The sequence below is a fragment of the Agelaius phoeniceus genome, unplaced genomic scaffold (assembly GCF_051311805.1).
Source record: "Agelaius phoeniceus isolate bAgePho1 unplaced genomic scaffold, bAgePho1.hap1 Scaffold_376, whole genome shotgun sequence".
NCBI lineage: Eukaryota > Metazoa > Chordata > Aves > Passeriformes > Icteridae > Agelaius > Agelaius phoeniceus.
The window spans coordinates 13,531-40,883 of NW_027509970.1; the positions used below are offsets into that span (position 1 = coordinate 13,531).

Consider the following 27,353-nt stretch of genomic DNA (forward strand, 5'->3'; position numbering starts at 1 on the left):
CGTTTTTTCGTCTTAAAAACTTTATCTTAATTATAATTATAATTAATTATTATAATTGCTGAGAGCGCCCGAACAGCCCCTCCCCTACAGGCACTTGGGGGGATCCGCTTTGGTGGGGGGACATGGGGACGGGGTGGGGGGAAAAAGTGCTTGGGGGGGACACGGACCCGGGTGGGGAGGGGTCGGTGTCACCCTAAAAATTGGGGGGGGGTCATTAACACCCTGAAATTGGGGAGGTCATTAACACCCTGAAATTGGGGGGGGTAGTCACCCTGAAATTGGGGAGGGGTCGGTGTCACCCTAAAATTGGGGAGGGGGTCATAATCACCCTGAAATTGAGGGGGTGGTCACCCTGAAATTGGGGAGGGGGTCATAATCACCCTGAAATTGAGGGGGTGGTCACCCTAAAATTGGGGAGGGGTCACTCTCACCCCTGGAAGAGGGGGGGATGTAGCAGCTCTGATCTCTGTGATTGTCACAGTGGGCACGGGGGGGGTCCCCCAGAGCTCCCCCAAATTGGGAAGGGGTCTCTGAACCCCCTAAAAATGAGGAGAGGTGGGAGGGGGGGGGTCTGAACCCCCCAAAACCCCCCATGGAATTGGGGGAGGGTCTCATCCTCGGAGCTTTTGGAGCTGGAAGAGAAAAGAGCAGTGAGGGGGGGGGTGGGGGGGGATTTGGGGGGTTTGGGGACCCCCAAATTTGGGCCCCCCCCCCCCCCGGGGGTCCTCACCTCGCTCTCCACCAGGTTCCGTTTGTACAGAGCCTCCTTGGCCGCCTCCTGAGGGGGGGGACAATCAGGGGGACCCCAAAACTGCCCCCCAAGGGGGGGGAATTAAAGGGGGACCCCCAAAACTGCCCCCCAGGTCACTGTAGGAATTTGGGGGACAACAGGAATTGGGAAGATCTCAAGGTTTAAGGGTGGGGTCCAGGATTTTTTTGGGGTGGAAACGGCAGAATTTGGGGGTGGTCGAGGATTTTTTGAGGCAGGAACGCCAGAATTTTTGGGATGGGAACCCCAGGATTTGAGAAGATTTGGAACCACCAGGATTTTTGGGGTTGGGGACCACCAGAATTTGGGGGTGGTCGAGATTTTTGGGGCAGGAACACCAGAATTTGGGAGGTGCCAAGGTTTGGGGGTGGTCCAGGATTTTTGGGGTGGGATCATCAGAATTTGGGGATGTCCAAGATTTTTTGGGGTGGCAACACCCGAATTTGGGGGTGTCCAGGATTTTTTGGGGCAGGATCACCAGAATTTGGGACCACCAGAATTTTTGGGGTGGCACCACCAGAATTTGGGAATGTCCAGGATTTTCTGAGGGTGGTCCGGGATTTTTTGGGGTGGAAACCCCAGGATTTGGGAACATTCACCACCCCCAGGATTTTTGGGGCGGGACCACCCGAACGTGGGCGTGTCCCGGCCGCTCCGGGGGCGTTCCCCGCCTCAAAAGGGGGGCGGGAATTGGGTCTGGGGTCTCACCCACCCTCTCCCCCCTGCATCCCGAGGCGCCGCGCGGCTTCCGTGTAGAGCCTCAGGTGCCGCTCCAGGTGCTCGGCGTACTCTGCGTAAACACCAAAAAAAACCAGGATAAAACAGGGGGAAAAAACCTGGGATTTTGGGGATTTTTGGGGTTGAAACGCCTCTCACCCGAGCGGAACTGGGGGGTCCCCGCCCTGCAGCCGAGCCCGCAGGCCCTGGATGCGCCGGAGCAGCTCCTGGTGCTGCTGCCGCAGCTCGGGGGGCACCGGGCGCATCGGAACCATCTGGGGAGGGGGGCGACAAAATTGGGGAGGGGTCATGGGGGGGGGGAAGGGATCCCCTGTGCGACCCCCACCCCAAAAAACGCCCCCCCCCTCACCTTCCGTTCCAGCCGCTCGCGGTCAAACTGCAGAAGGTTGAGGCTGGGGAGCGTCGGGAGGGACCTGGGAAAAGGGGGTTGGGATGCTTGGAAAGCTCCGGGAATACCGGGGGAAGGGGCGGCAGCCCCGGGCGGGGGGTCGCACCCCCCCGGTAAGGGTGATTTCCACCGGGAATTCCCGGGAATTCTCCGTTCCCGGCGCTCTCACCGCTTGCTCCCGTCCCTCGGGGCGGCGCCGGAGGTTTGGGGGCGGCGGAGAGCTGGGGGGGGGAGATGGGGGTTAGGGCGGGGGGGTCCCCGCGGGATGGTCCCGAGGGGTCCCGGGGGTCCCGGGGGGTTCCCGGGGGGTCCCGGGGGGGTCCCGGTGGGTTCCCAGCCCATCCCACGGGGGTCCCGGTTGGTTCCCAGGGGGTTCCGGTAGTTCCCAAGAGGTCCCGGTGGGTTCCTGGCCCATTTCATGGGTTCCCAGAGGGGTTCTCGGCCGATCCCGCTGGGTCTCGGTGGTTCCCCATTGATCCCGGGGGGTTCCCGGGCAATCACGGCCGTCCCCAGCCCATCCACGGGGTCCCGGAGGGGTTCCCGGCCGATCCCGCTGGGTCCCGGCGGTTCCCCGGTGGTTCCCGGTGGTTCCCCACTGATCCCGGTGGGTTCCCGGTGGGTTCCCGGCCCATTCCATGGGGTCCCGGGGGGTTCCCGGAGGGGTTCCCGGCCGATCCCGCTGTGCCCCGGTGGTTCCCCACTGATCCCGCTGGGTCCCGGCAGTTCCCCGGTGGATCCCGGTGGTTCCCGGCAGTTCCCCGGTGGTTCCCGGGGGTTCCCCACTGATCCCGGTGGGTTCCCGGCGGTTCCCCACTGATCCCGGTGGGTTCCCGGCAGTTCCCCGGTGGTTCCCGGGGGTTCCCGGCGGTTCCCGGTGCGCTGCCGGCACTCACGGTGGCCTCGGGCGCCGGTTCCAGCACCAGCCAGCGCTCGGAGCGCGGCTCCAGCTGCCGCTGAGCCCCGAGCGGCTCCCGGATCCGCACCCAGACCTCGAGCAGCGCCCCCGTGCGGCGGCGGCCCTCCAGCAGCTGCGGACACACGGACACGGTGGGACCGGGACACACGGACACGGTGGGAAACACGGACACGGTGGGAAACACGGACACACGGACACGGTGGGAAACACGGACACACGGACACACGGACACGGTGGGACAGGGACACACGGACACGGCGGGAAACACGGACACGGTGGGACACACGGACACGGTGGGATCGGGACACACGGACACGGTGGGACACACGGACACACGGACACGGCGGGACCGGGACACGCGGACACACGGACACACGGACACACGGACACGGTGGGAAACACGGACACGGCGGGACACACGGACACGGTGGGAAACACGGACACACGGACACACGGACACGGTGGGAAACACGGACACACGGACACACGGACACGGTGGGACAGGGACACGCGGACACGGCGGGACCGGGGACAACACGGACACACAGACACGGTGGGAAACACGGACACACGGACACACGGACACACGGACATGGCGGGACCGGGGACACACGGACACGGTGGGGATGGGGGGAATGAGGGGATGAGGGGTGGAATGGTGAGGATGGGAACAGTGGGAATGGTGGGAAATGGTGGAAAAGATGGAGATGGGAATGGTGGGGAAGGGTGGGAATGGTGGAATGATGGGGATGGGAATGTGGGACCACCAGGACGGAGGAATGGGCACATCTGGAACTTCAGGAACCCCTGGATGGGGAATCCCAGGATCAGGAATCCCAGGATGGAGAAGGAGGAGGAGGAGGAAGGGGCACATCTGGGACCACCAGGATGGAGGAAGGGGCACATCTGGAACCCCAAAAAAGAGGAAGGGGCACATCTGGGACCTCGGGAATCCATGGATGGAGGAAGGGGCACATCTGGAACCCATGGATGGAGGAAGGGGCACATCTGGGACCCCAGGACAGAGGAAGGGGCACATCTGGAAGCCCAGGGATGGAGGAAGGGGCACATCTGGGAGCCCAGGATGGGGTAAGGGGCACATCTGAACCCCGGGATGGAGGAAGGGGCACATCTGGAACCCCCAAAAAAAGAGGAAGGGCACATCTGGAAGCCCGGATCCCCCTCACCTCCAGCTGCTCCCGCAGCTCGCAGCTCCCCTCCAGCCCTCGAGGCGCAGCAGAGCCGAGCCCAGGCGCGCGCTCGGGCCGGAACAGCCCCCTGAGGGTGGGGTCAGGGCACTCAGCGCCATGGAAATCACCCAAAAGGGCCCCAAAAAGGAATCCCCGACCCCAAAAATGCCACAAAGAGGAATCCCCGGCCCCAAAAATGCCACAAAAGGAATCCCTGCCCCGAAAATCCCAATACATGCCCGAAAATCCAATATGTGTCCCAGATAATGCCCGAAAATCCCAATAATGCCCCAAAAATGACCCAAAATACCAATACATGCCCCGAAAATCCCAATACATGTCCCAAATAATGCCCCGAAAATCCCAATACATGTCCCAAATAACACCCCGAAAATCCCAATAAATGCCCCAATAAATGCCCGAAAATCCCAATACATGTCCCAAAAAATCCCAATAAATGCCCCGAAAATCCCAATACATGTCCCAATAAATGCCCCAGGAAGGAACCCCCACCCCAAAAATGCCCCAAAAAGGAATCCCCGCCCAAAAATCCAATACATGCCCCGAAAATCCCAAGACATGCCCAAATAATGCCCCGAAAATCCCAAGAAATGCCCCAAAAATCCAATACATGTCCCAATAAATGCCCTGAAAATCCCAAGACATGCCCCAAAAATCCCAATAAATGGGAATTTTCCAGCTCGTGTGCTGTGGTTTTTTGCTGGTTCATGTGTTTTCTCTGTTACTTTCTCTGTTATTTTCCATGTTATTTTCTCCATTTCCCGTGTTATTTTCTGGGTTATTTTCTCTTGTTATTTTATCTATTTTCCCACTCCATTTCCCGTGTTATTTTCTGTTATTTCCTGGGTTATTTTCTCCATTTCCCGTGTTATTTTCTCTATTATTTTCTCCATTTCCTGTGTTATTTTCTGTTATTTCCTGGGTTATTTTCTCTATTATTTTCTCCATTTCCCGTGTTATTTCCTGGGTTATTTTCTCTGTTATTTCCCGTGTTATTTTCTGTTATTTCCTGGGTTATTTTCTGTTATTTCCTGGGTTATTTTCTCTGTTATTTCCCGTGTTATTTTCTCTATTATTTTCTCCATTTCCCGTGTTATTTCCCATGTCATTTCCTATTATTCCCCACGTTATTTCCCGTGTCATTTCCGTGTTATTTTCTGTTATTTCCCGTGTTATTTTCTGTTATTTCCCGGGTCATTTTCTGTTATTTCCCGTGTTATTTTCTGGGTTATTTTCTCTATTTCCCACTCCATTTCCCGTGTTATTTCCCGTGTTATTTTCTGTTATTTCCCAGGTTATTTTCTGTTATTTCCCGTGTTATTTTCTGTTATTTCCTGGGTTATTTTCTCTATTATTTTCTCCATTTCCCGTGTTATTTCCCGTGTTATTTTCTCTGTTATTTCCCGTGTCATTTTCTGTTATTTCCTGGGTCATTTCCTATTATTCCCCATATTATTTTCTCCATTTCCCGTGTTATTTTCTGTTATTTCCCGTGTTATTTCTCGTGTTATTTTCTCTGTTATTTCCCGTGTTATTTTCTCTGTTATTTCCCGTGTCATTTTCTGTTATTTCCTGGTCATTTCCTATTATTCCCCATATTATTTTCTCCATTTCCCGTGTTATTTTCTGTTATTTCCCGTGTTATTTCTCGTGTTATTTTCTCTGTTATTTCCCGTGTTATTTTCTCTGTTATTTCCCGTGTCATTTTCTGTTATTTCCTGGGTCATTTCCTATTACTCCCCATATTATTTTCTCCATTTCCCGTGTTATTTTCTGTTATTTCCCGTGTTATTTCTCGTGTTATTTTCTCTGTTATTTCCCGTGTTATTTTCTCTGTTATTTCCCGTGTTATTTCCTGTTATTTTCCCCATTTCCCATGTTATTTCCCGTGTTATTTTTCTGTTATTTCCTGGGTTATTTTCTCTATTATTTTCTCCATTTCCCGTGTTATTTCCCGTGTTATTCTCTGTTATTTCCTGTTATTTCCCGTGTTATTTCCTGTTATTTCCCGTGTCATTTCCCGTTATTCCCCACGTTATTTCCCCCACTCCTCCCTTCATTTCCCCACCTCCCATCCCACCCTCCCCCTTCCCTCCCTTCTCCCCCTCCCTCCCCAATCCCTTTTTCACCATTTTCCCCTCGTTCCACCCCAAATTTCCCCCTTTTCCCCGTTGTGTTTTTTACCCTTTCTGCGCCACCTCCAGGCGGATCCCGCGGCTCAGGAGCCGCCGCAGCCCCGGTGGCCGCGCAGGAGCCGCAGCCGGAACCGCGCCCGGAATTCTGGGCAGGGGCAGAGGAAAAAACACCAAAAAAAAACCAAAAAAAAAACCCAAAAAAAATCAGGGACCACCCCCTCCCCACCCCCCACCCCCCAAGGGAGTCCGGGGGAGCCCCCAGAGCCCCCCAGGGCCGCGACCCCCGCCCCAAATCGCCGGCGTTTACCCGGGACAATCGGTGCCCTTCACCACCGGGGTCTTGTCCCGCTGCGCCTCCCTCCTGGGCACGGGGGGCAAAGGAGAATTTGGGGAGGGGGCTTGGAGCATTTGGGGATGATTTGGGGGGTCCCAGGGGCAATTTGGGGTCACTGGGACAATTTGGGGAGGTTAGGGACAAGTTTGGGGGACACTGGGACAATTTGGGAAGGGACAATTTGGGACAATTTGAAGGGGTAAGGAGAATTTGGGGAGGGGGCTTCGAGGATTTGGGGATGATTTGGGGGGTCCCAGGGATGTTTTGGGCGGGTTTAAGGTCAATTCTGGGGGGTTTAGGGACAATTCTGGGGGTCCCAGGGGACATTTTTGGGGTCCCAGGGAAATTTTGGAGAGGGCACAAGGAAAATTTTGGGGTTCCAGGGACAATTTTGGGGGTCCGAGAGCCATTTTGGGGTTCCCGGGTCCATTTTTGGGGTCCCAGGGGCCATTTTGGGGGGGGTTTTGGGACAATTTTGGGTCCCAGGGTCATTTTGGTGGGGGTCACAAGGAAAATTTTGGGGTCCCAGGTCCATTTTGGGCAGAATTTGGGTCTCCCAGGGGCCATTTGGGGGGGATTTTGGGGGTCTCAGGTCATTTTGGGGTCTCAGGTCCATTTTGGGGCAGAATTTGGGCTCCCAGGGGCCATTTTTGGGGGGATTTTGGGGGTCCCAGGTCCATTTTTGGGGTCCCAGGTCCCATTTGGGGCAGAATTTGGGGGTCTCAGGTCCATTTTGGGGGGATTTTTGGGGCTCCCAGGTCCATTTTTGGGGGTCCCAGGTCCATTTTTTGGGGTCCCTCACCTGGCTGGGGTGGGGGAACTCGAAGCGCACGAAGGTGTCCAGGTCACCTGGGGCCACACCTGGGGCGGGGACGGACAGAGGACGGACACACGGACACACGGACACACAGACACATGGACACACGGACACATGGACGGACACACGGACACCCCCAGGTGAGCACTGGGAGCCCCGCCCCCTCTCCCAGCGTTCCCAGTTTCACACCTGGTGCGCTGGGAGGCCCCGCCCCCATTCCCAGCATTCCAGTTTCACACCTGGCGGCACTGGGAGGCCCCGCCCCCATTCCCAGTTTCACACCCTGGCGGCACTGGGAGGCCCCGCCCCCATTCCCAGTTTCACACCTGGCGGCGCTGGGAGGCCCCGCCCCCTCTCCCAGCATTCCCAGTTTCACACCTGGCGGTACTGGGAGGGCCCCGCCCCCTCTCCCAGCATTCCCAGTTTCACACCTGCGGCGCTGGGAGGCCCCGCCCCCTCTCGATGCCCAGCTCCAGGTCGCTGCTGCTCAGCTCAGGGAACATCCTGCAGGTGAGGGGGGGAGGGGAGGCTGGGAGGCACCACAGGTGTGCCCCACCCCCATCCAGGTGTGCCAGCCCCACCCAGGTGTGCCCATCCTCATCCTCACCCAGGTGTGCCCATCCCCCACCCAGGTGTGCCCCACCCCCCATCCAGGTGTGCCCAGCCCCACCCAGGTGTGGCCAACTCCATCCAGGTGTGCCCATCCCCATCCAGGTGTGCCCATCCCCATCCAGGTGTGCCCCACCCCCACCCAGGTGTGCCCCATCCCCACCCAGGTGTGCCCATCCCCCACCCAGGTGTGCCCATCCTCATCCCCACCCAGGTGTGCCCATCCTCATCCAGGTGTGCCCATCCCATCCAGATGTGTCCATCCTCATCCTCACCCAGGTGTGCCCATCCCCACCCAGGTGTGCCCATCCCCACCCAGGTGTGCCCATCCTCAGCCCCATCCAGATGTGTCCATCCTCATCCTCACCCAGGTGTGCCATTCTCCCCACCAGGTGCCCCCAGGTGCCCCCCAGGTGTGTTCCCACCCCCCGCAGGTGCCTCCCAGGTGTGTTTGCCCCCTTTAGATGCCCCCAGGTGCCCCCCCAGGTGCCCCCCAGGTGTATTTGCCCCCCCAGGTGTATTTGCCCCCCCCCAGGTGTGTGTGCCCCCCCAGGTGTGTTTCCCCCCCCAGGTGTGTTTCCCCCCCCCCCCAGGTGTATTTGCCCCCCCCCAGGTGTATTTGCCCCCCCAGGTGTATTTGCCCCCCCCAGGTGTATTTGCCCCCCCCCTCACTGACCACGTTGAACGTTCTCTGTTCCCAGTGGGGTTTAGGTGTGTTTGCCCCCCCCAGGTGTATTTGCCCCCCCCCCAGGTGTGTTTGCCCCCCCCAGGTGTATTTGCCCCCCCCCCCCCTCACCTGACCACGTTGAACGTTCTCTGTTCCCAGTGGGGTTTGGGTGTGTTTGCCCCCCCAGGTGCCCCCAGGTGTATTTGCCCCCCCCCCAGGTGTGTTTGCCCCCCCAGGTGTATTTCCCCCCCCCCTCACCTGACCACGTTGAACGTTCTCTGTTCCCAGTGGGGTTTAGGTGTGTTTGCCCCCCCCAGGTGTATTTGCCCCCCCCCAGGTGTGTTTGCCCCCCCCAGGTGTATTTCCCCCCCCCCTCACCTGACCACGTTGAACGTTCTCTGCTCCCAGCGCGTTTGGGTGTGTTTGCCCCCCCAGGTGCCCCCCCAGGTGTGTTTGCCCCCCCCAGGTGTATTTGCCCCCCCCCAGGTGTGTTTGCCCCCCCCAGGTGTATTTCCCCCCCCCCCTCACTGACCACGTTGAACGTTCTCTGCTCCCAGCGCGGTTTCGGGGGGGGCCCCCCCGGCCGTGCTCCCTCCTCAGGGTCTCCATGTGGAGCGGCACTCGAGGGCCAGGGCCTCGCACCTGGGCAGGTGAGACCCCCACAATAAACACACCTGGGCAGGTGAGACCCCCCAAAATAAATACACCTGGGCAGGTGAGACCCCCCAAAATAAACACACCTGGGCAGGTGAGACCCCTCCCCAAAATCCCCCCTAAATACACCTGGCAGGTGAGACCCCCCAAAATAAATACACCTGGGCAGGTGAGACCCCCACAATAAACACACCTGGGCAGGTGAGACCCCCCAAAATAAACACACCCAAAATAAAACACACCATGGGCAGGTGAGACCCCCACAATAAACACACCTGGGCAGGTGAGACCCCCAAAATCCCCCCCTAAATACACCTGGGCAGGTGAGACCCCCACAATAAACACACCTGGGCAGGTGAGACCCCCAGAATCCCCCTAAATACACCTGGGCAGGTGAGACCCCCAGAATAAACACACCTGGACAGGTGAGACCCCCCCCAAAATAAACACACCTGGGCAGTGAGACCCCCAGAATAAACACACCTGGACAGGTGAGACCCCCCCCCCAAAATCCCCCCTAAATACACCTGGAGAGGTGAGACCCCCCCCAGAATAAACACACCTGGGCAGGTGAGACCCCTCCCCAAATCCCCTGTGCAGGTGAGACCCCTCCCCATTTCCCCCCTGACACACCTGTGCAGGTGAGACCCTCCCCAAATCCCCCCCAAATCCCCCTGGACAGGTGAGACCCCCCAAAATCCCCCCCTAAACACACCTGGGCAGGTGAGACCCCCCAAAATCCCCCCCTAAACACACCTGGCAGGTGAGACCCCTCCCCAAATCCCCCCAAATCCCCTGTGCAGGTGAGACCCCTCCCCAAATCCCCCCAAATCCCCCTGTGCAGGTGAGACCCCTCCCCAAATCCCCCCAAATCCACCTGTGCAGGTGAGACCCCTCCCCATTTCCCCCCTCACACACCTGTGCAGGTGAGACACCTGTGCAGGTGAGACCCCTCCCCATTTCCCCCCTCACACACCTGTGCAGGTGAGACCCCTCCCCATTTGCCCCCCTCACCGCGTGGTCTCTGCGATGTTGCCCAGCTTGCGCGAACTGCCGGGAGAAACTGAGGCCACAGCTGGGCAGGAGGAGGAGGAGGAGGAGGAGGAGGAAGGCCCAGGGAAGAGGAGAAAGGAGAATTTTTGGGATATTACCCTCGTTTTTTGGGGTTTTCCCCCCAAATTTTGGGATATAACCCCCATTTTTTGATATAAAACCCCCCCAATTTTTTATATAAAACCCCCCATTTTTTTGGGGATATTACCCCCAGTTTTTAGGGTTCCCCCCCCAATTTTTAGGCTTCCCCTTCAATTTTTAGGCTTCCCCCCTCAAATTTTAGGGTTTCACCCCAAAATTTTTAGGGTTTCACCCCCGTTTTTTGGGATATTACCACCATTTTTACCGTTTCCCCCCATTTTTAGGGTTTTCTCCCAATTTTCTGGGATTTCTCCCCCCGTTTTTTTGGGATTCCACCCCCAATTTTAAGTGCTGCCTCATTTTTAGGGTTTCCCCCCCATTTTTTGGGGTTCCCCCCATTTTTTGGGGTTCCCCCCCATTTTTTAAGGTTTTCCTCCCCATTTCTTGGGCTTTTCCCCCCATTTTTTTCAGGATTTCACCCCCTTATTTTATATTATCCCCAATTTTTTTGTGCTTACCCCCCTCCATTTTTTGGGATTTCCCCCCCATTTTTGGGGATTTCCCCCATTTTTGTGGGGTTTTTTTTTCCCCCATTTTTGGGGATATTTCCCCCATTTTTTGGGGGTTTTTTTCCCCCCATTTTGGGGGATATTTCCCCTATTTTTTGGGGTTTTTTTTTCCCATTTTTTGGGATATCTCCCCCATTTTTTGGGGTTTTTTTTTTTTTCCATTTTTTGGGATATTTCCCCTATTTTTTGGGGGGTTTTTTCTCCCCATTTTTTGGGATATTTCCCCTATTTTCGGGGTTTTTTTTTTCTCCTATTTTTGGGATATTTCCCCCCATTTTTTGGGATATTTCCCCCACTTTTTGGGGGGTTTTTTTCCCCATTTTTTGGGATATTTCCCCTATTTTTTGGAGGGGTTTTTCCCCTATTTTTTGGGATATTTCCCCTATTTTTTGGAGGGGTTTTCCCCTATTTTTTGAGATATTTCCCCTATTTTGGGGTTTTTTTTTCCCCATCTTTTTGGGATATCTCCCCCATTTTTTGGGATATTTCCCCCATTTTTTGGGGGTTTTTTTTTTTCCATTTTTTTGGGATATCTCCCCCATTTTTCAGGGTTCCACCCCCAGTTTTTGGGGTCCCCACCTGGTGCTGCCTGCGCAGGGCCCCCGCCAGCTGCAGGAAGGTTTTGGTGACCTCGGGGGGCATCGGGACCCCCCGGGCCGGGCCCAGCTCGAACTCGGCCCCGTCCAGGGCACCTCGGGCACCTGCAAGGGGGGAGTGGGATTGGGGTTTGGGTTTGGGGAGAAAAACCCCAAAACAGGACAGGATTTGGGGAGAAAAACCCCAAAACAGGGCAGGATTTGGGAGAAAAACCCCAAAACAGGGCAGGATTTGGGGAGAAAAACCCCAAACAGGACAGGATTTGGGGAGGAAAAACCCCAAAACAGGACAGGATTTGGGGGAGAAAAACCCCAAACAGGACAGGATTTGGGGTTTGGGGTTTGGGATTTGGGGTTTGGGATTCTGGGAGATCCAGGGGAAACCCCAAAGATTTGGGGGTTGGGATTTTGGGAGAAAAACCCCAAAACAGGACAAGATTTGGGGAGAAAACCCCCAAAACAGGACAGGATTTGGGATTTGGGGTTTGGGGTTTGGGGTTTGGGGTTTGGGATTTGGGGAGAAAAACCCCCCAAAACAGGACAGGATTTGGGGAGAAAAACCCCAAAACAAGACAGGATTTGGGGTTTGGGATTTGGGGTTTGGGGAGAAAAACCCCAAAACAGGGCAGGATTTGGGGTTTGGGGTTTGGGGTTTGGGATTTGGGGAGAAAAACCCCAAAACAGGACAGGATTTGGGGTTTGGGGTTTGGGGTTTGGGATTTGGGGTTTGGGATTTGGGGGAGAAAAGCCCCAAAACAGGACAGGATTTGGGGTTTGGGGTTTGGGATTTGGGGTTTTGGGGTTTGGGGTTTGGGGTTTGGGGTTTGGGGTTTGGGGTTTGGGGTTTGGGATTTGGGACAGGATTTGGGCTGGATCCTGGCCAGGATTTGGGATGGGATTTGGGGAATCCCATGGGATGGGACTTGGGACGGGATTTGGGATTTGGGACTGGATTTGGGACAGGATTTGGGATGGATCCTGGCCAGGATTTGGGCTGGGATTTGGGATTTGGGCCGGGATACTGGACAAGATTTGGGACAGGATTTGGGTCGGGATTTGGGCTGGATCCTGGCCAGGATTTAGGATGGGATTTGGGCCGGAACATGGTCAGTGTTTTGAATGGGATTTAAAATAGGATTTAGGACAGAATTTGGGCTGGATCCTGGCCAGGATTTGGGTGGGATTTAGAACAGGATTAGAACAGGATTTAGGACAGAATTTGAGCTGGATCCTGGCCAGGATTTGGGTGGGATTTGGGATTTAGGATGGGATTTGCGCTGGATCATGGCCAGGATTTAGAACAGGATTTAGGACAGGATTTAGAACAGGACTTAGGACAGGGACTTAGGACAGGATTTAGGGCAGGATTTTGGGCAGGATTTAGGCCAGGATTTGGGATGGGATTTAGGCCAGGATTTAGAACAGGATTTAGGACAGGATTTAGAACAGGATTTAGAACAGGACTTAGGACAGGATTTAGGACAGAATTTAGAACAGGGTTTAGGCCAGGATTTAGAACAGGAGTTAGGCCAGGATTTAGGCCAGGGTTTAAGCCAGGGTTTTAAGCCAGGACTTAGGCCAGGGTTTAGGGCAGAATTTGAGCTGGATCCTGGCCAGGATTTGGGATGGGATTTAGAACAGGATTTGGGCAGGATTTGGGATTTAGGATGGGATTTGGGCTGGATCCTGGCCAGGTTTTAAGCCAGGGTTTAGGCCAGGGTTTAGGCCAGGGTTTAGGCCAGGATTTGGGATGGGATTTAGGCCAGGGTTTAGGCCAGGACTTAGGCCAGGACTTAGGCCAGGGTTTAGGCCAGGATTTAGGCCGGGGTTTAGGGCAGAATTTGGGCTGGATCCCTGGCCAGGGTTTAGGCCAGGGTTTAGGCCAGGATTTAGAACAGGATTTAGAATGGGATTTAGGCCAGGTTTTAGGCCAGGACTTAGGCCAGGGTTCAGGCCAGGGTTTAGGCCAGGGCTCCATCCCCACCCCGCCCCTCACCTGGGCCAGGTCCACGGGCAGCCCCGCCCTGGCCGCCCCCAGCAGCCCCTGCACGGCCCTGGCGCGGCGCAGGAGCTCCTTGGCCCCGGCAGGTCCTGGCAGCGCTTGGCACGGAGAGCGCCCTGCAGCAGCTGCCGGTGCCTGAGCTCCAGGAACTGCAGCTGCAGCTGGGCTGGGGGAAAAACGGGGGTCAGGGGGGGGAAATGGGGGTGAGAGGGGTAAAACGGGGCTCAGGGGGGGAAAACGGGGGTGAGAGAGGAAAAACGGGGCTCAGGGGGGTCAGGGAGGGGCAAAACGGGGGCTCAGGGGGCAAAATGGGGGTCAGGGGGCTCAGAGAGGGGCAAAACGGGGGTGAGAGGGGGGGAAATGGGGGTCAGGGGGTAAAATGGGGCTCAGGGGGGTAAAATGGGGGTGAGGGGGGCAAAATGAGGCTCAGGGAGGGCAAAATGGGGGTCAGGGGGCACTGGGAGGGGGGCAGAAGGACCCTGCAGGTCCTGGCAGAGCAGCCTGAACCAAGCCCCGGTGCCTGAGCTCCAGGAACTGCAGCTGCAGCTGGGCTGGGGGCAAAAACGGGGGCGAGGGGGGAAAAATGGGGGGTGAGGGAGGGTAAAATGGGGGGTGAGGGGGGTAAAACGGGGGTCAGGGGGGCAAAATGGGGGTGAGGGGGGTAAAATGGGGGTCAGGGGGGAAATGGGGGTCAGGGGGGCAAAATGGGGGTGAGAAGGGCAAAATGGGGGTGAGGGAGGGGGAAAATGGGGCTCAGGGTGGTAAAAACGGGGATCAGGGGGGTCAGAGAGGGGCAAAACGGGGGTCAGGGGGGTAAAATGGGGGTGAGGGGGGGAAAAATGGGGGTGAGGGGGGTAAAATGGGGCTCAGGGGGGTAAAATGAGGGTCAGGGGGGTTAAAACGGAGGTGAGGGGGGCAAAATGGGGGTGAGAGGGGCAAAATGGGGCTCAGGGGGGGTAAAATGAGGGTGAGAGGGGAAAATGGGGGTCAGGGGGTAAAAATGGGGGTCAGGGGGGTAAAACGGGGGGCACAGGGGTCAGGGGGGACCCTCACCCCATTGAGATCCCCTCACCCCACTGGGAATGGGGCACACCCAGGGGTCAGGGGGGTCCTGGGGAGGGGTCCCAGTGCCCAGGGGTGCCCTGGGGAGGGGTCCCAGTGCCCAGGGGTGCCCTGGGGAGGGGGTCCCAGTGCCCGGGGGTGCCCTGGGGAGGGGTCCCAGCACCCGGGGGTGCCCTGGGGAGGGGTCCCAGTGCCCAGGGGTGCCCTGGGGAGGGGTCCCAGTGCCCGGGGGGATCATGGGGAGGGGTCCCAGTGCCCGGGGGGTGCCCTGGGGAGGGGGTCCCAGTGCCCGGGGGTGCCCTGGGGAGGGGTCCCAGTGCCCGGGGGGGTCAGGGAAGGGGTCCCAGTGCCCGGGGGGGCCTGGGGAGGGGTCCCAGTGCCCGGGGGTGCCCTCAGCCCCCCCATTCCCAGCCCCAGCCCCTCCCTTACCTTTCCCAGCAGGTTTAGGAGCCCCCTGGGAGCCCCGGGGCTGCTGCTGTTGTTTGGGAGGGGGCGCAGGAGGAGCCTTGGGCTGCACCTGGCATGGGACAGGGAGGGGATGACGTTGATCAAAATCCCTGGCAATGTTCCCCCCTGCACCCCCAAAACTCCCACCTTGGTCTCCTTTTTTTCCTCTTCTTCCTCCTCCTCCTCCTCCTCCTCTTCCTCCTTGGGCTCCGTCAGCCTCAGGGCCGCCTCCAGCATCCCAGGAATGCTGGGCTCTGCTGGGCCCTCTGTGCCCTGGATTGGGGGGGCAGCCTGGAAAAGGGGGGGTCCCGGGGGCAATGAGACCCCCCCCACCCTCATTGTGTCCCCCCAAGGCTGGGGACAGGGGGACAGGGGGACAGGGGGACAGGGGGACAGAGGGACAGAGGGACAGGGGGACAGGGGGACAGAGGGACAGGGGACGGGGGGACAGGGGGACGGGGGGGACAGGGGGACGGAGGGATGGAGGGACAGGGGGACAGGGGGACAGAGGGACAGGGGGACGGGGGGGACAGAGGGACAGAGGGACAGGGGGACAGAGGGACAGGGGGACAGAGGGACAGAGGGACAGGGGGACAGAGGGACAGGGGGACAGGGGGACAGAGGGACAGGGGGACATGGGGACAGGGGGACAGAGGGACAGGGGGACAGGGGGACAGGGGGACAGAGGGACAGGGGGACAGGGGGACAGAGGGACAGGGGGACAGAGGGACAGAGGGACAGAGGGACAGGGGGACAGAGGGGACAGGGGACGGGGGGACGGGGGGACGGGGGGAGGGGGGACAGGGGGACAGGGGGACAGAGGGACAGGGGGACAGGGGGACAGAGGGACAGGGGGACAGGGGGACAGAGGGACAGGGGGACAGGGGGACAGAGGGACAGGGGGGACAGGGGGACAGAGGGACGGGGGGACAGAGGGACAGGGGGGACAGAGGGACAGGGGGACAGAGGGACAGGGGGACAGAGGGACGGGGGGACAGAGGGACAGGGGGACAGAGGGACAGGGGGGACAGAGGGGACAGGGGGACAGAGGGACGGGGGGACAGAGGGACAGGGGGACAGGGGGACAGGGGGACAGAGGGACAGGGGGACAGAGGGACAGGGGGACAGGGGGACAGAGGGACAGAGGGACAGAGGGACAGAGGGACAGGGGGACAGAGGGACAGGGGGACAGGGACGTACCCGGGGGCACCGGCAGCTCCGAGAGATCCACGGCTCTGCCCGCGCTCAGGGCACCCAGGGCGGCCTGGTATTGCTGGGGAGGGGGCACACGGGGGGTCAGGGGGCACCCAGGGGCACCCAGGGGGCACCCAGAGGGCACTGGGAGCACTGGGAACACTGGGGATGGACTGGGAACGGACTGGGAGCACCCACAGGGTGTCACTATGGGGACCAGGATACCCCTGGTATTGCTGGGGAGGGGGCACACGGGGTCAGGGGGCACCCAGGGGAACCCAGGGGGCACCCAGGGGGCACCCAGGGGCACCCAAAGGGCACTGGGAGCACTGGGGATGGACTGGGAACATTGTGGGGAGGGAGACTGGGACCAGATGCTGCTCTGGGACTGGGATCCAGGATCTGGGACTGGGATCCAGGATGTGAGACTGGGATTGTGATTTTTGGACTGGGATCCAGGATCTGGGATTGGGATCCAGGATCTGGGACAGGGATCCAGGATGTGGGACTGGGATTGTGATTTTTGGACTGGGATCACAGCTTTGGGACTGGGATTGTGATTTTTGGACTGGGATCCAGGCTGTGGGACTGGGATCAAGGATCTGGGACTGGATCCAGGATGTGGGACTGGGATCCAGGATGTGGGACTGGGATCAAGGATGTGGGACTGGGATTGTTATTCTTGGACTGGGATCCCAGTTCTAGGATGCAGCTCTGGGACTGGGATCAAGGATCTGGGACTGGGATTGTTGTTTTTGGACTGGGATCCCGGATGTGGGACGGGATTGTGATTTTTGGACTGGGATCCAGGATCTGGGACTGGATCCAGGATGTGGGACTGGGATCACAGCTCTGGGGGCTGGATCCATCCCTCTCTGGTGGTGGTCCCAGCCCTGCCCACCTTGAGGATCCTCTCATGCATCCGAGCCTTTCTGCCATCCCCGCTGGCCCTGGCCTGGCCCAGGGCCGCCCGGTACCGCTCCATGCGCTGCTCCAGCGCCTCCCGCACGTCCCGGGGGGGCTCTGGGGGCAAAAACACCAAAAATCCCAACCAATCCCCCCTTGTCCTGCCCCTCTGCCCCCCAGGACGGGGCTGACCTGGGCTGGAGGCCGCTGGCTCCTTCCTTGGTGGATCCTTTGGTGGTGGATCTTGTTTTGGTGGATCCTTCACTGGTGGATCCTTCACTGGTGGATCCTTGGATTCCTCAGCCTGTGGATCTGCAGGAAAAGAGCATCCAAATCCCACCAGAACCCCCAAAACTGAGGGTTTGAACCCCAAACTTGAGGGTTTGAACCCCCAAAATTGAAGGCTTGAACCCCAAACTTGAGGGTTGAACCCCAAACTTGAGGGTTTGAACCCCAGAACTGAAGGGTTTTAACTCCAAAACTGAAGGGTTTGAACCCCAAAAATTGAGGGCTTGAACCTCAAAACATGAAGGGTTTGAACCCCAAACCTGAAGGGTTTGAAGCCCAAAATTGAAGGGTTTTAACCCCAAAACTGAAAGGTTTGAATCCCAAACTTGAGGGCTTGAACCCCAAAATTGAGAGTTCTAACCCCAGAACTGAAGGGTTTGAACCCCAAAATTGAGGACTTGAACCCCCAAAATTGAGGGTTTGAACCCCAAAATTGAGGGTTTGAACCCCAAAGTTGAGAGTTCTAACCCCAGAACTGAAGGGTTTGAACCCCAGAACTGAAGGGTTTGAACCCCCAAAACTGAAAGGTTTGAACCCCAAAATTGAGGGTTTGAACCCCAAAGTTGAGGGTTTGAACCCCAAAACTGAAAGGTTTGAATCCCAAAATTGAGAGTTCTAACCCCAGAACTGAAGGGTTTGAACCCCAAAATTGAGGACTTGAACCCCCAAAATTGAAGGGTTTGAACCCCAAAATTGAGGGTTTGAAGCCCAAAACCTGAAGGGCTTGAACCCCAAAATTGAAGGGTTTTAACCCCAAACTTGAGGGCTTGAACCCCAAAAATTGAGGGTTTGAACCCCCAAAATTGAAGGGTTTGAACCCCCAAAACTGAAGGGTTTGAACCCCAAAATTGAGGGGTTGAACCCCAGAACTGAAGGGTTTGAACCCCAAACTTGAGGGCTTGAACCCCAAAAATTGAAGGGTTTGAACCCCAAAACTGAGGGGTTGAACCCCAGAACTGAAGGGTTTGAACCCCAAAAATTGAGGGCTTGAACCTCAAAACCTGAAGGGTTTGAACCCCAAAATTGAAGGGTTTGAACCCCAAACCTGAAGGGTTTGAAGCCCAAAATTGAAGGGTTTTAACCCCAAAACTGAAAGGTTTGAATCCCAAAATTGAAGGGTTTGAAGCCCAAAACCTGAAGGGCTTGAACCCCAAAACTAAAGGGTTTAAAGCCCAAAATTGAGGGTTTGAACCCCAAAATTGAGGGTTTGAAGCCCAAAATGAGATTCCCACCCTTTCCACCCCCAAATGAAGGCCGGGGTCTCACCGGGCTCAGCTCCTCTCCCCAGCGCCTCCAGCTGCGCCTGCAACCTCTGCAAAACCACAGGAAAAACGGGGATTTTGGGGCAAATGAGGGGATTTGTTTGGGGGGAAATTTTGGGGAAAATGAGGGGATTTTTTGGGGGAAAATCTGGGGAATTTTGGGGAAAATGAGGGGATTTTTTGAGGAAAATTCTGGGGGATTTTGGGGAAAATGAGGGGATTTTTGGGGGGGAAATTTTGAGGCAAATGAGAGGATTTTTGGGGGGCAAATTTTGAGGAAACTGAGGAGATTTTTGGGGGGAAATTTTGAGGGAAACTGAGGGGATTTTTTGGGGCGGAAATTCTGGGGAATTTTGATTAAACTGAGGGGATTTTGGGGGGGAAATTTTGAGGCAAATGAGGGGATTTTTTGGGGAAAATTCTGGGGAATTTTGAGTTAAATGAAGGGATTTTTGGGAGGAAATTCTGGGGAATTTTGAGGAAACTGAGGGAATTTTTTGGGGGGAAATTCTGGGGAATTTTGAGTTAAATGAGGGGATTTTGAGGGGGAAATTTTGAGGAAACTGAGGGGATTTTTTTGGGAGAAATTCTGGGGAATTTTGATGAAACTGAGGGGATTTTTTGGGGGGAAATTTTGAGTAAACTGAGGGGATTTTGGGGGGAAAATTTTGAGGAAACTGAGGGGATTTTAGGGGGAAATTCTGGGGAATTTTGAGTTAAATGAGGGGATTTTTTGGGGGGAAATTTTGAGGAAAACTGAGGGGATTTTTTGGGGGAAATTCTGGGGAATTTTGAGTTAAATGAGAGGAATTTTGGGGGGAAATTTTGAGACAAATGAGAGGAATTTTGGGGGGAAATTTTGAGGAAACTGAGGAGATTTTTGGGAGGAAATTCTGGGGAATTTTGAGGCAAATGAGAGGATTTTTGGGGGAAATTCTGGGGAATTTTGAGGCAAATGAGAGGATTTTTGGGGGGGAAATTTTGAGGAAAATGAGGAGATTTTTTGGGAGGAAATTCTGGGGAATTTTGAGGCAAATGAGAGGATTTTTGGGGGGAAATTTTGAGACAAATGAGAGGAATTTTGGGGGGGAATTTTGAGGAAACTGAGGGGATTTTTTGGGGGAAATTCTGGGGAATTTTGAGACAAATGAGAGGATTTTTGGGGGGAAATTTTGAGGCAAATGAGAGGAATTTTGGGGGAAATTTTGAGACAAATGAGAGGATTTTTGGGGGAAATTTTGAGACAAATGGGAGGAATTTTGGGGGGAAATTTTGAGGAAACTGAGGAGATTTTTGGGGGGAAATTTTGAGGGAAACTGAGGGGATTTTTGGGAGGAAATTCTGGGGAATTTTGAGTTAAATGGGGATTTTTGGGGGGAAATTTTGAGGGAAACTGAGGGGATTTTAGGGGAAAATTCTGGGGAATTTTGAGGAAAATGAGGGGATTTTTTGGGGGAAATTTTGAGACAAATGAGAGGAATTTTGGGGGGAAATTTTGAGGAAACTGAGGAGATTTTTGGGGGGAAATTTTGAGGGAAACTGAGGGGATTTTAGGGGGGAATTCTGGGGAATTTTGAGTTAAATTAGGAGATTTTTGGGGGGGGAAAATTCTGGGGAATTTTGAGGCAAATGAGGGGATTTTGGGGGGAAAATTTTGAGGAAACTGAGGGGATTTTAGGGGGGAATTCTGGGGAATTTTGAGGGAAACTGAGGGGATTTTTTGGGAGAAATTCTGGGGAATTTTGACGAAAATTAGAGGATTTTTTGAGATAAAATTCTGGGGAATTTTGAGGCAAATGAGGGGGGAAATTTTGAGGCAAAAGAGGGGATTTTGGGAGGACATTCTGGGGAATTTTGAGGCAAATGAGAGGATTTTTGGGGGGAAATTTTGAGGCAAATGAGAGGAATTTTGGGGGGAAATTTTGAGGAAACTGAGAGGAATTTTGGGGGGAAATTTTGAGGCAAATGAGAGGAATTTTGGGGGGAAATTTTGAGACAAATGAGAGGAATTTTGGGGGGAAATTTTGATGAAACTGAGGGGATTTTTGGGAGGAAATTCTGGGGAATTTTGATGAAACTGAGGGGATTTTTGGAGTGAAATTCTGGTGGTTCTGGGCGTACCTTGGCTGCCCTGAAGTGGCTCAGGGCTGTGGCGTTGTCCCCACGGCGTTTGGCCAGCACAGCTTCCCTCTGCAGCTCCTGGAGGCGCCGCCGGGGATCGGGATTGGGATCGGGTTTGGGATCAGGGCTGGATTTGGGATCGGGATCGGGTTTGGGATCCGGGGATGGATCCAGGGGGGGATTTGGGGCTGGGGGCTCAGGAGGCTGCTCAGGGGCCCCTCCAGGCTTGCCCAGAGCCACGGGAGGGGGAATGTCAGCGCTGTGGATGGGCCTCCCACTGCGGACAGAGTCCAGCATCTGCTCCAGGGTCTGGGGAAAAACGGGGAGAAAACGGGGAAAATGGTGAAAGTCTGGGGGAACACGGGGGGAAATGGGGGGAAATGGGGGCAGAATGGGGGAAAAATTGGGGAAAATGGGGGGAAATGGGGGCAGAATGGGGGAAAATGGGGTGAAATGGGGGCAGAATGAGGGAAAAATTGGGGGAAATAGGGGGAATTGGGAAAATGGGGCAGAATTGGGGAAAATGGGGTGAAATGGGGGCAGAATGGGGGAAAAATTGGGAAAAATGGGGTGAAATGGGGGCAGAATGAGGGAAAATTGGGTAAATGGGGGGAAATGGGGGGAATTGGGAAAATGGGGCAGAATTGGGGAAAATGGGGTGAAATGGGGGGAGAATTGGGAAAAAGGGGGTGAAATGAGGAGAATTGGGGAAAATGGGGGCAGAATTCAGAAAAAGGGGGTGAAAGTGGGATAAGACTCAGGATTGGGTGAAGATAAATGGATGGGAAAGAGCAAAATAAGTAGGTGAAATGGAATAATGATAATATGGAATAAAGGGAATAATAATAATAATAGTAATAGTAATAGTAATAAGTAATAGAAGAATAGTAATTTTTAAAAAGGAATAATAATGATAATATGGAATAAATTGAATAATAATAATAATAAATTGAATAATAGTAATTTTTAAAAAGGAATAATAACGATAATATGGAATAAATTGAATAATAATAATAAAGGAATAAGTGGAATGAAATGGGATTTCATTGTCATGATCATGAAACTGGTCAGGACTGGGAAAAGTGAGATAAAACTGGGAAAAGTGAGATAAAAGTGGGCTCAGGACTGGGAAAAGTGGGATAAAAGCGGTTCAGAACTGTGCCAGAGTGCCCGGTTTTGGGCAGACCCAGGGGATTTGGGGGCAGAGCGGGGTCAGGTGCCGGTTCCCGGGCTCACCTTGAGGCCGCGCTGGAGGCGCCGCAGCCGCGCCCCGCCGGTGCCGCTCCCGCCGGTGCCGCTGTTGGCGAGGGCGGCCCGGTAAAGCTCCGCCCGCTCCGACAGCTCGGCCAGCAGCGCCCCCGCCGCGGGGCCCGGCTCCTGCGGGAACACCGGGAATGTACCGGGAATGTACCGGGAATGTACCGGGAGCACCGAGAATACCGGGAATGTACTGGGAATATACTGGGAATATACTGGGAATACCGAGAAAACTGGTACTGGGAATACCGGGAATGTACCGGGAATGTACCGGGAATGTACTGGGAATACCGGTACAGGGAATGTACTGGGAATGTACCGGGAATGTACTGGGAACGTACCGGGAACGTACTGGGAATGTACTGGGAATGTACTGAGAATATACTGGGAATGTACTGGGAATGTACTGGGAATGTACTGGGAATACCGAGAAAACCGGTACCAGGAATGTACTGGGAATGTGCTGGGAACGTACTGGGAATATACTGGGAATATACTGGGAATATACTGGGAATTTACTGGGAATATACTGGGAATATTCTGGGAATGTACTGGGACTATACTGGGAATATACTGGGAATACTGGGAGCACCGAGAATACCGGGAATGTACTGGGAATGTACTGGGAATGTACTGGGAATTTACCGGGAATATACTGGGAATATTCTGGGAATGTACTGGGAATATACTGGGAGCACTGGGAATACCGAGAAAACCGGTACCAAGAATACTGGGAATGTACTGGGAATGTACTGGGAATGTACCGGGAATATACTGGGAATGTACTGGGAGCACTGGGAATACCGAGAAATATACTGGGAATACTGAGAAAACCGGTACCGGGAATGTACTGGGAATATACTGGGAATGTACTGGGAATGTACCAGGAATATACTGGGAGCACTGGGAATACCGAGAAAACCAGTACTGGGAATGGACTGGGAATATACTGGGAATACTGAGAAAACCGGTACCAGGAATATACTGGGAATGCACTGGGAATATACTGGGAATGTACTGGGAATATACTGGGAATATACTGGGAATACTGGGAGCACCAAGAATACCGGGAATGTACTGGGAATGTACTGGGAATATACTGGGAATACCAAGAAAACCAGTACTGGGAATGTACTGGGAATGTACTGGGAATATACCGGGAATACACTGGGAATACCGAGAAAACCGGTACCAGGAATACCAGGAATGTACTGGGAATATACTGGGAGCACCGGGAATACCGGTACTGGGAACACCAGGAATACCAGGAGTACTGGGAATACTGGGAGCAATGGGAATACTGGGAGTATACTGGGAATATACTGGGAATACCGGGGGTACCACAGCACTGGGAGTACTGGGAGCATTGGGAATACCGGGAGTACCAGGAGTACTGGGAGCCCCTCCAAGACCCACCCTGGGATGGGGACACTGGGATCAGGATTGGGATCAGGATTGGGATCATCCCGGCCGTACCTGTGGGGTCTCTGCATCCTCTGTGCTCCCGGGCCCCTCCTCCAGCACCTCCTGCAGCTCTGCCTGCTCAGGGATCCCGGGAATCAGCCTGGGATCCCCAAATCCAGGGATCCCCAAATCCAGGGAATTCCAAAACCCAGGGAATCCCCAAATCCAGGGAATCCCAAAACCCAGGGAATCCCAAATCCAGGAATCCCCAAACCCAGGGAATCCCAAAATCCAGGGAATCCCCAAAATCCAGGGATCCCCAAAACCCAGGGATCCCCAAATCCAGGGAATCCCCAAATCCAGGGAATTCCAAAACCCAGGGAATCCCCAAATCCAGGCCCAGCACCTCCCCCCTCACCAGCAGCTCCTCCTCGTTCTCCAGATCTTCCTCCCCTTCCTCCTCCTCCTCCTCGGGGGGGTCCTGAAGGCAGAGCTGGGCCAGGGCCTCCACGGCTGCCACATCTTGGGGGGGGGGCACAAAAATCAATTTTGGGGAGTTTTACCCCAAATTTCGAGGGGAAGGGGAGGCGGATTTACCTCGCCGGGGGGTCAGGGAACAGGGGGGTCACAAACCCAATTCTGGGGGGATTTTTGAGGGGGGATTTACCTCGTTGGGAGGGTCGGGGTCGCTCCCCCTTCTCCGGGGCCTCCCTGCCCCGCAGCAGCTGCAGCAGCTCCGCCTCCAGCGCCGCCTCCCCGTCCCCACCGGGACCGCCCCCGGTACCGGGATCCACCAGCAGCCCCATCTGGGGAGGGGGCGACAGCGTGAGGGGACCCCCGGGACCCCCAGGAGGGGATTCGGGGATTCGGGGACCCCCCCCAAAGTGCTGAGGGGAAGGAGAGGAGGATGGGAGCCCCCTCAGCACCCAGATCAGGGGGTCCCGGGGGTCGCACGCACCTGCCTGGCCATGGCCGCCCCCCGGCCCGGGGCCCTCCTGGCTCGGCTCATGGCTCCGTGTCCCGCCGGGCCGAGCTGGGGATGGGGAACAGAGGAGAGCCCCGCTCTGATTTAAACCCCCCAAAAATCCTCGCTGCCCCCCGCCCCTCACAAGGCCCCATCGCGGTTTTGCCGCCTCTCAGAGCGCCCCACAAGGCGCTGGCACCCCTCAGCTGTCCGCAGGCCTCACCCCCCGCTCCCGCTGCCGCGGTTTGTCCCGGTTTTATCCCGGTTTGTCCCGGTTTTATCCCGGTTTATCCTTACTCACTTCCTGCTCCGCCGGTCGCTGTCAACACCCCGCGCTTTACAGCACGGCCGTCGCAAAAAAGCCGCTGTCGTAAAAACCGCTCTGCTTTGCGGCGCCTGAGAACTACAACTCCCAGCGTGCCCCGCTGCCGGCGGGGAAAAGGCGGGAAAAACGTGAGGGGAGGCTGTGGGCGGAATGCCCCGAGGTGGAAAATGGGGTGGAAATTCCACGATTTTCACCTAAAGTCCAGAGGGTTTGGGGTTTTATGTTGCGGTTGTGCCTTTAGGGGAGCTGGGGGATATTTTATTATATTTATTTGGGCTGTGAGGGTGTTCAGGGCTGTGAGGGGAAAATGGCTGCCGGGGCCTGAGGGGAACTGGGGTGGTGTGAAATGGAGAGCTGAGGTAATTTGGGGTAATTTGGGTTGTTTGTCCTTCCTAGATAGCGCCAGGATGGGGAAACGCAGGAGCCGCCCAATCCCAGGTAAAAAGAAAAACACCCAAATATCCCAATTTGGGCCCAGAATGACCCAAGTGGGGTCATTTCCCCCTTCTGGGAGACCCAGCTGGATCCAAACTGATTTCCTTTTTTCCTTTCCATCCAAAAAATTTTCCTTTTTCCCTCACACACAACAGGCGACAGGAAATTCCACGCTCCCAAAGCCAAGAGGATCCTTCAGGAAGCACCAGGAGCTGATTCCCATGGAGATCCTGCCAGGACGGATCCCGAGGTCCCAAGAGGGGAAAAAACTCCCCAAATTGGGGTTTTTAACGTGATTTTTCAGGAAGGGAGAGACGAGGAAATTGGAGGTGACAGAGCACTGGGATCACCAAAACAGAGCATTTCCCATGGGGTGGAAAAGAATCATCTGGAATTGCCCCAGGTGGGAATTTTGGAAGCGGATGGGGCAGGAAAGGATGGGTTGGTGTCACCAAAACCAGGAATTTTGGGTGAGGCAGGAGAGAATGGTGGAGAATCGCCAAAAACGGCAGGTTTGGAGGTGGATGGAGCAGGAGAGCAGATGGAAACACCGAAAATGGGAATTTTGGGTGGAGCAGGAAAGGATCAGCTGGAATCACCAAAACCAGGAATTTTGGAGGTGAATGGAGCAGGAGAAGAGCAGATGGAAACACCAAAAATGGGAATTTTGGATGGAACAGGAAAGGATCAGCTGGAATCACCAAAACCAGGAATTCTGGGGATGGATGGAGCAGGAGAAGAGCAGATGGAAACACCAAAAATGGGAATTTTGGATGGAACAGGAGAGGAGCAGCTGGAGTCACCGAAAATGGGAATTTTGGGTGGAGCAGGAAAGGAGGAGCTGGAATCACCAAAACCAGGAATTCTGGGGATGGATGGAGCAGGAGAAGAGCAGATGGAAACACCAAAAATGGGAATTTTGGATGGAACAGGAGAGGAGCAGCTGGAGTCACTGAAAATGGGAATTTTTGATGGAACAGAAGAGGAATCACCAAAACTAGGAATTCCAAAGGTGGATGGGGCAGGAGAGGAGCAGATGGAAACACCAAAAATGGGAATTTTGGATGGAACAGGAGAGGAGAAGCTGGAAACACCAAAAATGGGAATTTTGGATGGAACAGGAGAGGAGCAAATGGAAACACCAAAAATGGGAATTTTGGATGGAACAGGAGGGGAATCACCAAAACCAGGAATTTTGGAGGTGGATGAGGCAGGAGAGGAGCAGCTGGAGCCAAACTGGGAAAATCCCAAACTGGGAATTTTGGATGGAACAGAAGAGAATGAGCTGGAATCAGCAAAACCAGGAATTCCAAAGGCGGATGGGGCAGGAGAAGAGAAGCTGGAAACACCAAAAATGGGAATTTTGGATGGAGCAGGAGAGGAGAAGCTGGAAACACCAAAAATGAGAATTTTGGATGGAACAGGAGGGGAATCACCAAAAGCAGGAATTCTGGAGGTGGATGGAGCAGGAGAAGAGAAGCTGGAAACACCAAAAATGGGAATTTTGGATGGAACAGGAGGGGAATCACCAAAATCAGGAATTCTGGAGGTGGATGGGGCAGGAGAGGAGCGGTTGGAGCCAAAGTGGGAAAATCCCAAGCTGGGAATTTCGGGACAGAACGAGGTGGAATCAGCAGCACCAGGGGACTCTGGAGCCCACGGGGAAACTGAGGGAAGCTCAGAGGCCCAGGAGCAGCAGGGAGGGCCCAGCCCAGGGGAGAAGGTACAAACTGGGATGGCCCCAAACTGGGACCTTCCCCATCCCAAACTGGGACCCTCCCCATCCAAACTGGGACCCTCCCCATCCAAACTGGGACCCTCCCAGTTCCAAACTGGGACCCTCCCCACCCAAACTGGGACCCTCCCCATTCCAAACTGGGACCTTCACCAATCCCAAACTGGGACCCTCCCCATACCCAAACTGGGACCCTCCCCACCCCAAACTGGGACCCTCCCAGTTCCAAACTGGGACCCTCCCCATCCAAACTGGGACCTTCCCCATTCCAAACTGGGACCCTCCCCAATCCCAAACTGGGATCCAGGGACCCCTCCCCATCCAAACTGGGATCCAGAGACCCCTTCCCATTCCAAACTGGGACCCTCCCCATCCCCAAACTGGGACCCTCCCCAATCCCAAACTGGGATCCAG

General features: G+C 55.4%; 2 protein-coding genes across 4 annotated transcripts in view; one reads left to right on the plus strand and one right to left on the minus strand.

Moving 5' to 3' along the window:
- Positions 1-25,324, minus strand: CC2D1A (coiled-coil and C2 domain containing 1A). Its single transcript, XM_077173189.1, is given in 36 exon segments — positions 1-539; positions 731-778; positions 1,482-1,605; positions 1,652-1,761; positions 1,857-1,920; positions 2,065-2,116; positions 2,785-2,923; positions 3,999-4,089; positions 6,207-6,255; positions 6,258-6,302; positions 6,488-6,518; positions 7,264-7,352; positions 7,635-7,650; positions 7,755-7,812; positions 8,843-8,885; positions 9,154-9,198; positions 9,201-9,226; positions 10,253-10,278; positions 10,280-10,313; positions 11,519-11,627; positions 11,630-11,642; positions 13,534-13,622; positions 13,625-13,705; positions 15,031-15,118; positions 15,196-15,339; positions 16,223-16,321; positions 17,144-17,265; positions 17,341-17,460; positions 18,703-18,748; positions 20,820-21,128; positions 22,056-22,196; positions 23,553-23,615; positions 23,899-24,002; positions 24,148-24,286; positions 24,439-24,513; positions 24,746-25,324. Coding segments are annotated over 35 exon segments (2,943 nt in total). The 5' UTR covers positions 24,490-24,513; positions 24,746-25,324; the 3' UTR covers positions 1-404.
- BRME1 (break repair meiotic recombinase recruitment factor 1) overlaps positions 24,797-27,353 on the plus strand; it is a 3,485-nt gene continuing 928 nt past the window's right edge. For 2 of the 3 annotated variants that reach the window (XM_077173190.1, XM_077173191.1), the window contains exons 1-3: positions 24,878-24,929; positions 25,166-25,207; positions 25,360-26,927. In XM_077173190.1, the coding sequence (XP_077029305.1) occupies positions 24,920-24,929; positions 25,166-25,207; positions 25,360-26,927 (1,620 nt within the window). In that variant the 5' untranslated portion in view covers positions 24,878-24,919. Of the gene's footprint in view, positions 24,930-25,165; positions 25,208-25,359; positions 26,928-27,353 lie in introns of all 3 variants that reach the window. The other variant, XM_077173193.1, reaches the window with a different exon arrangement.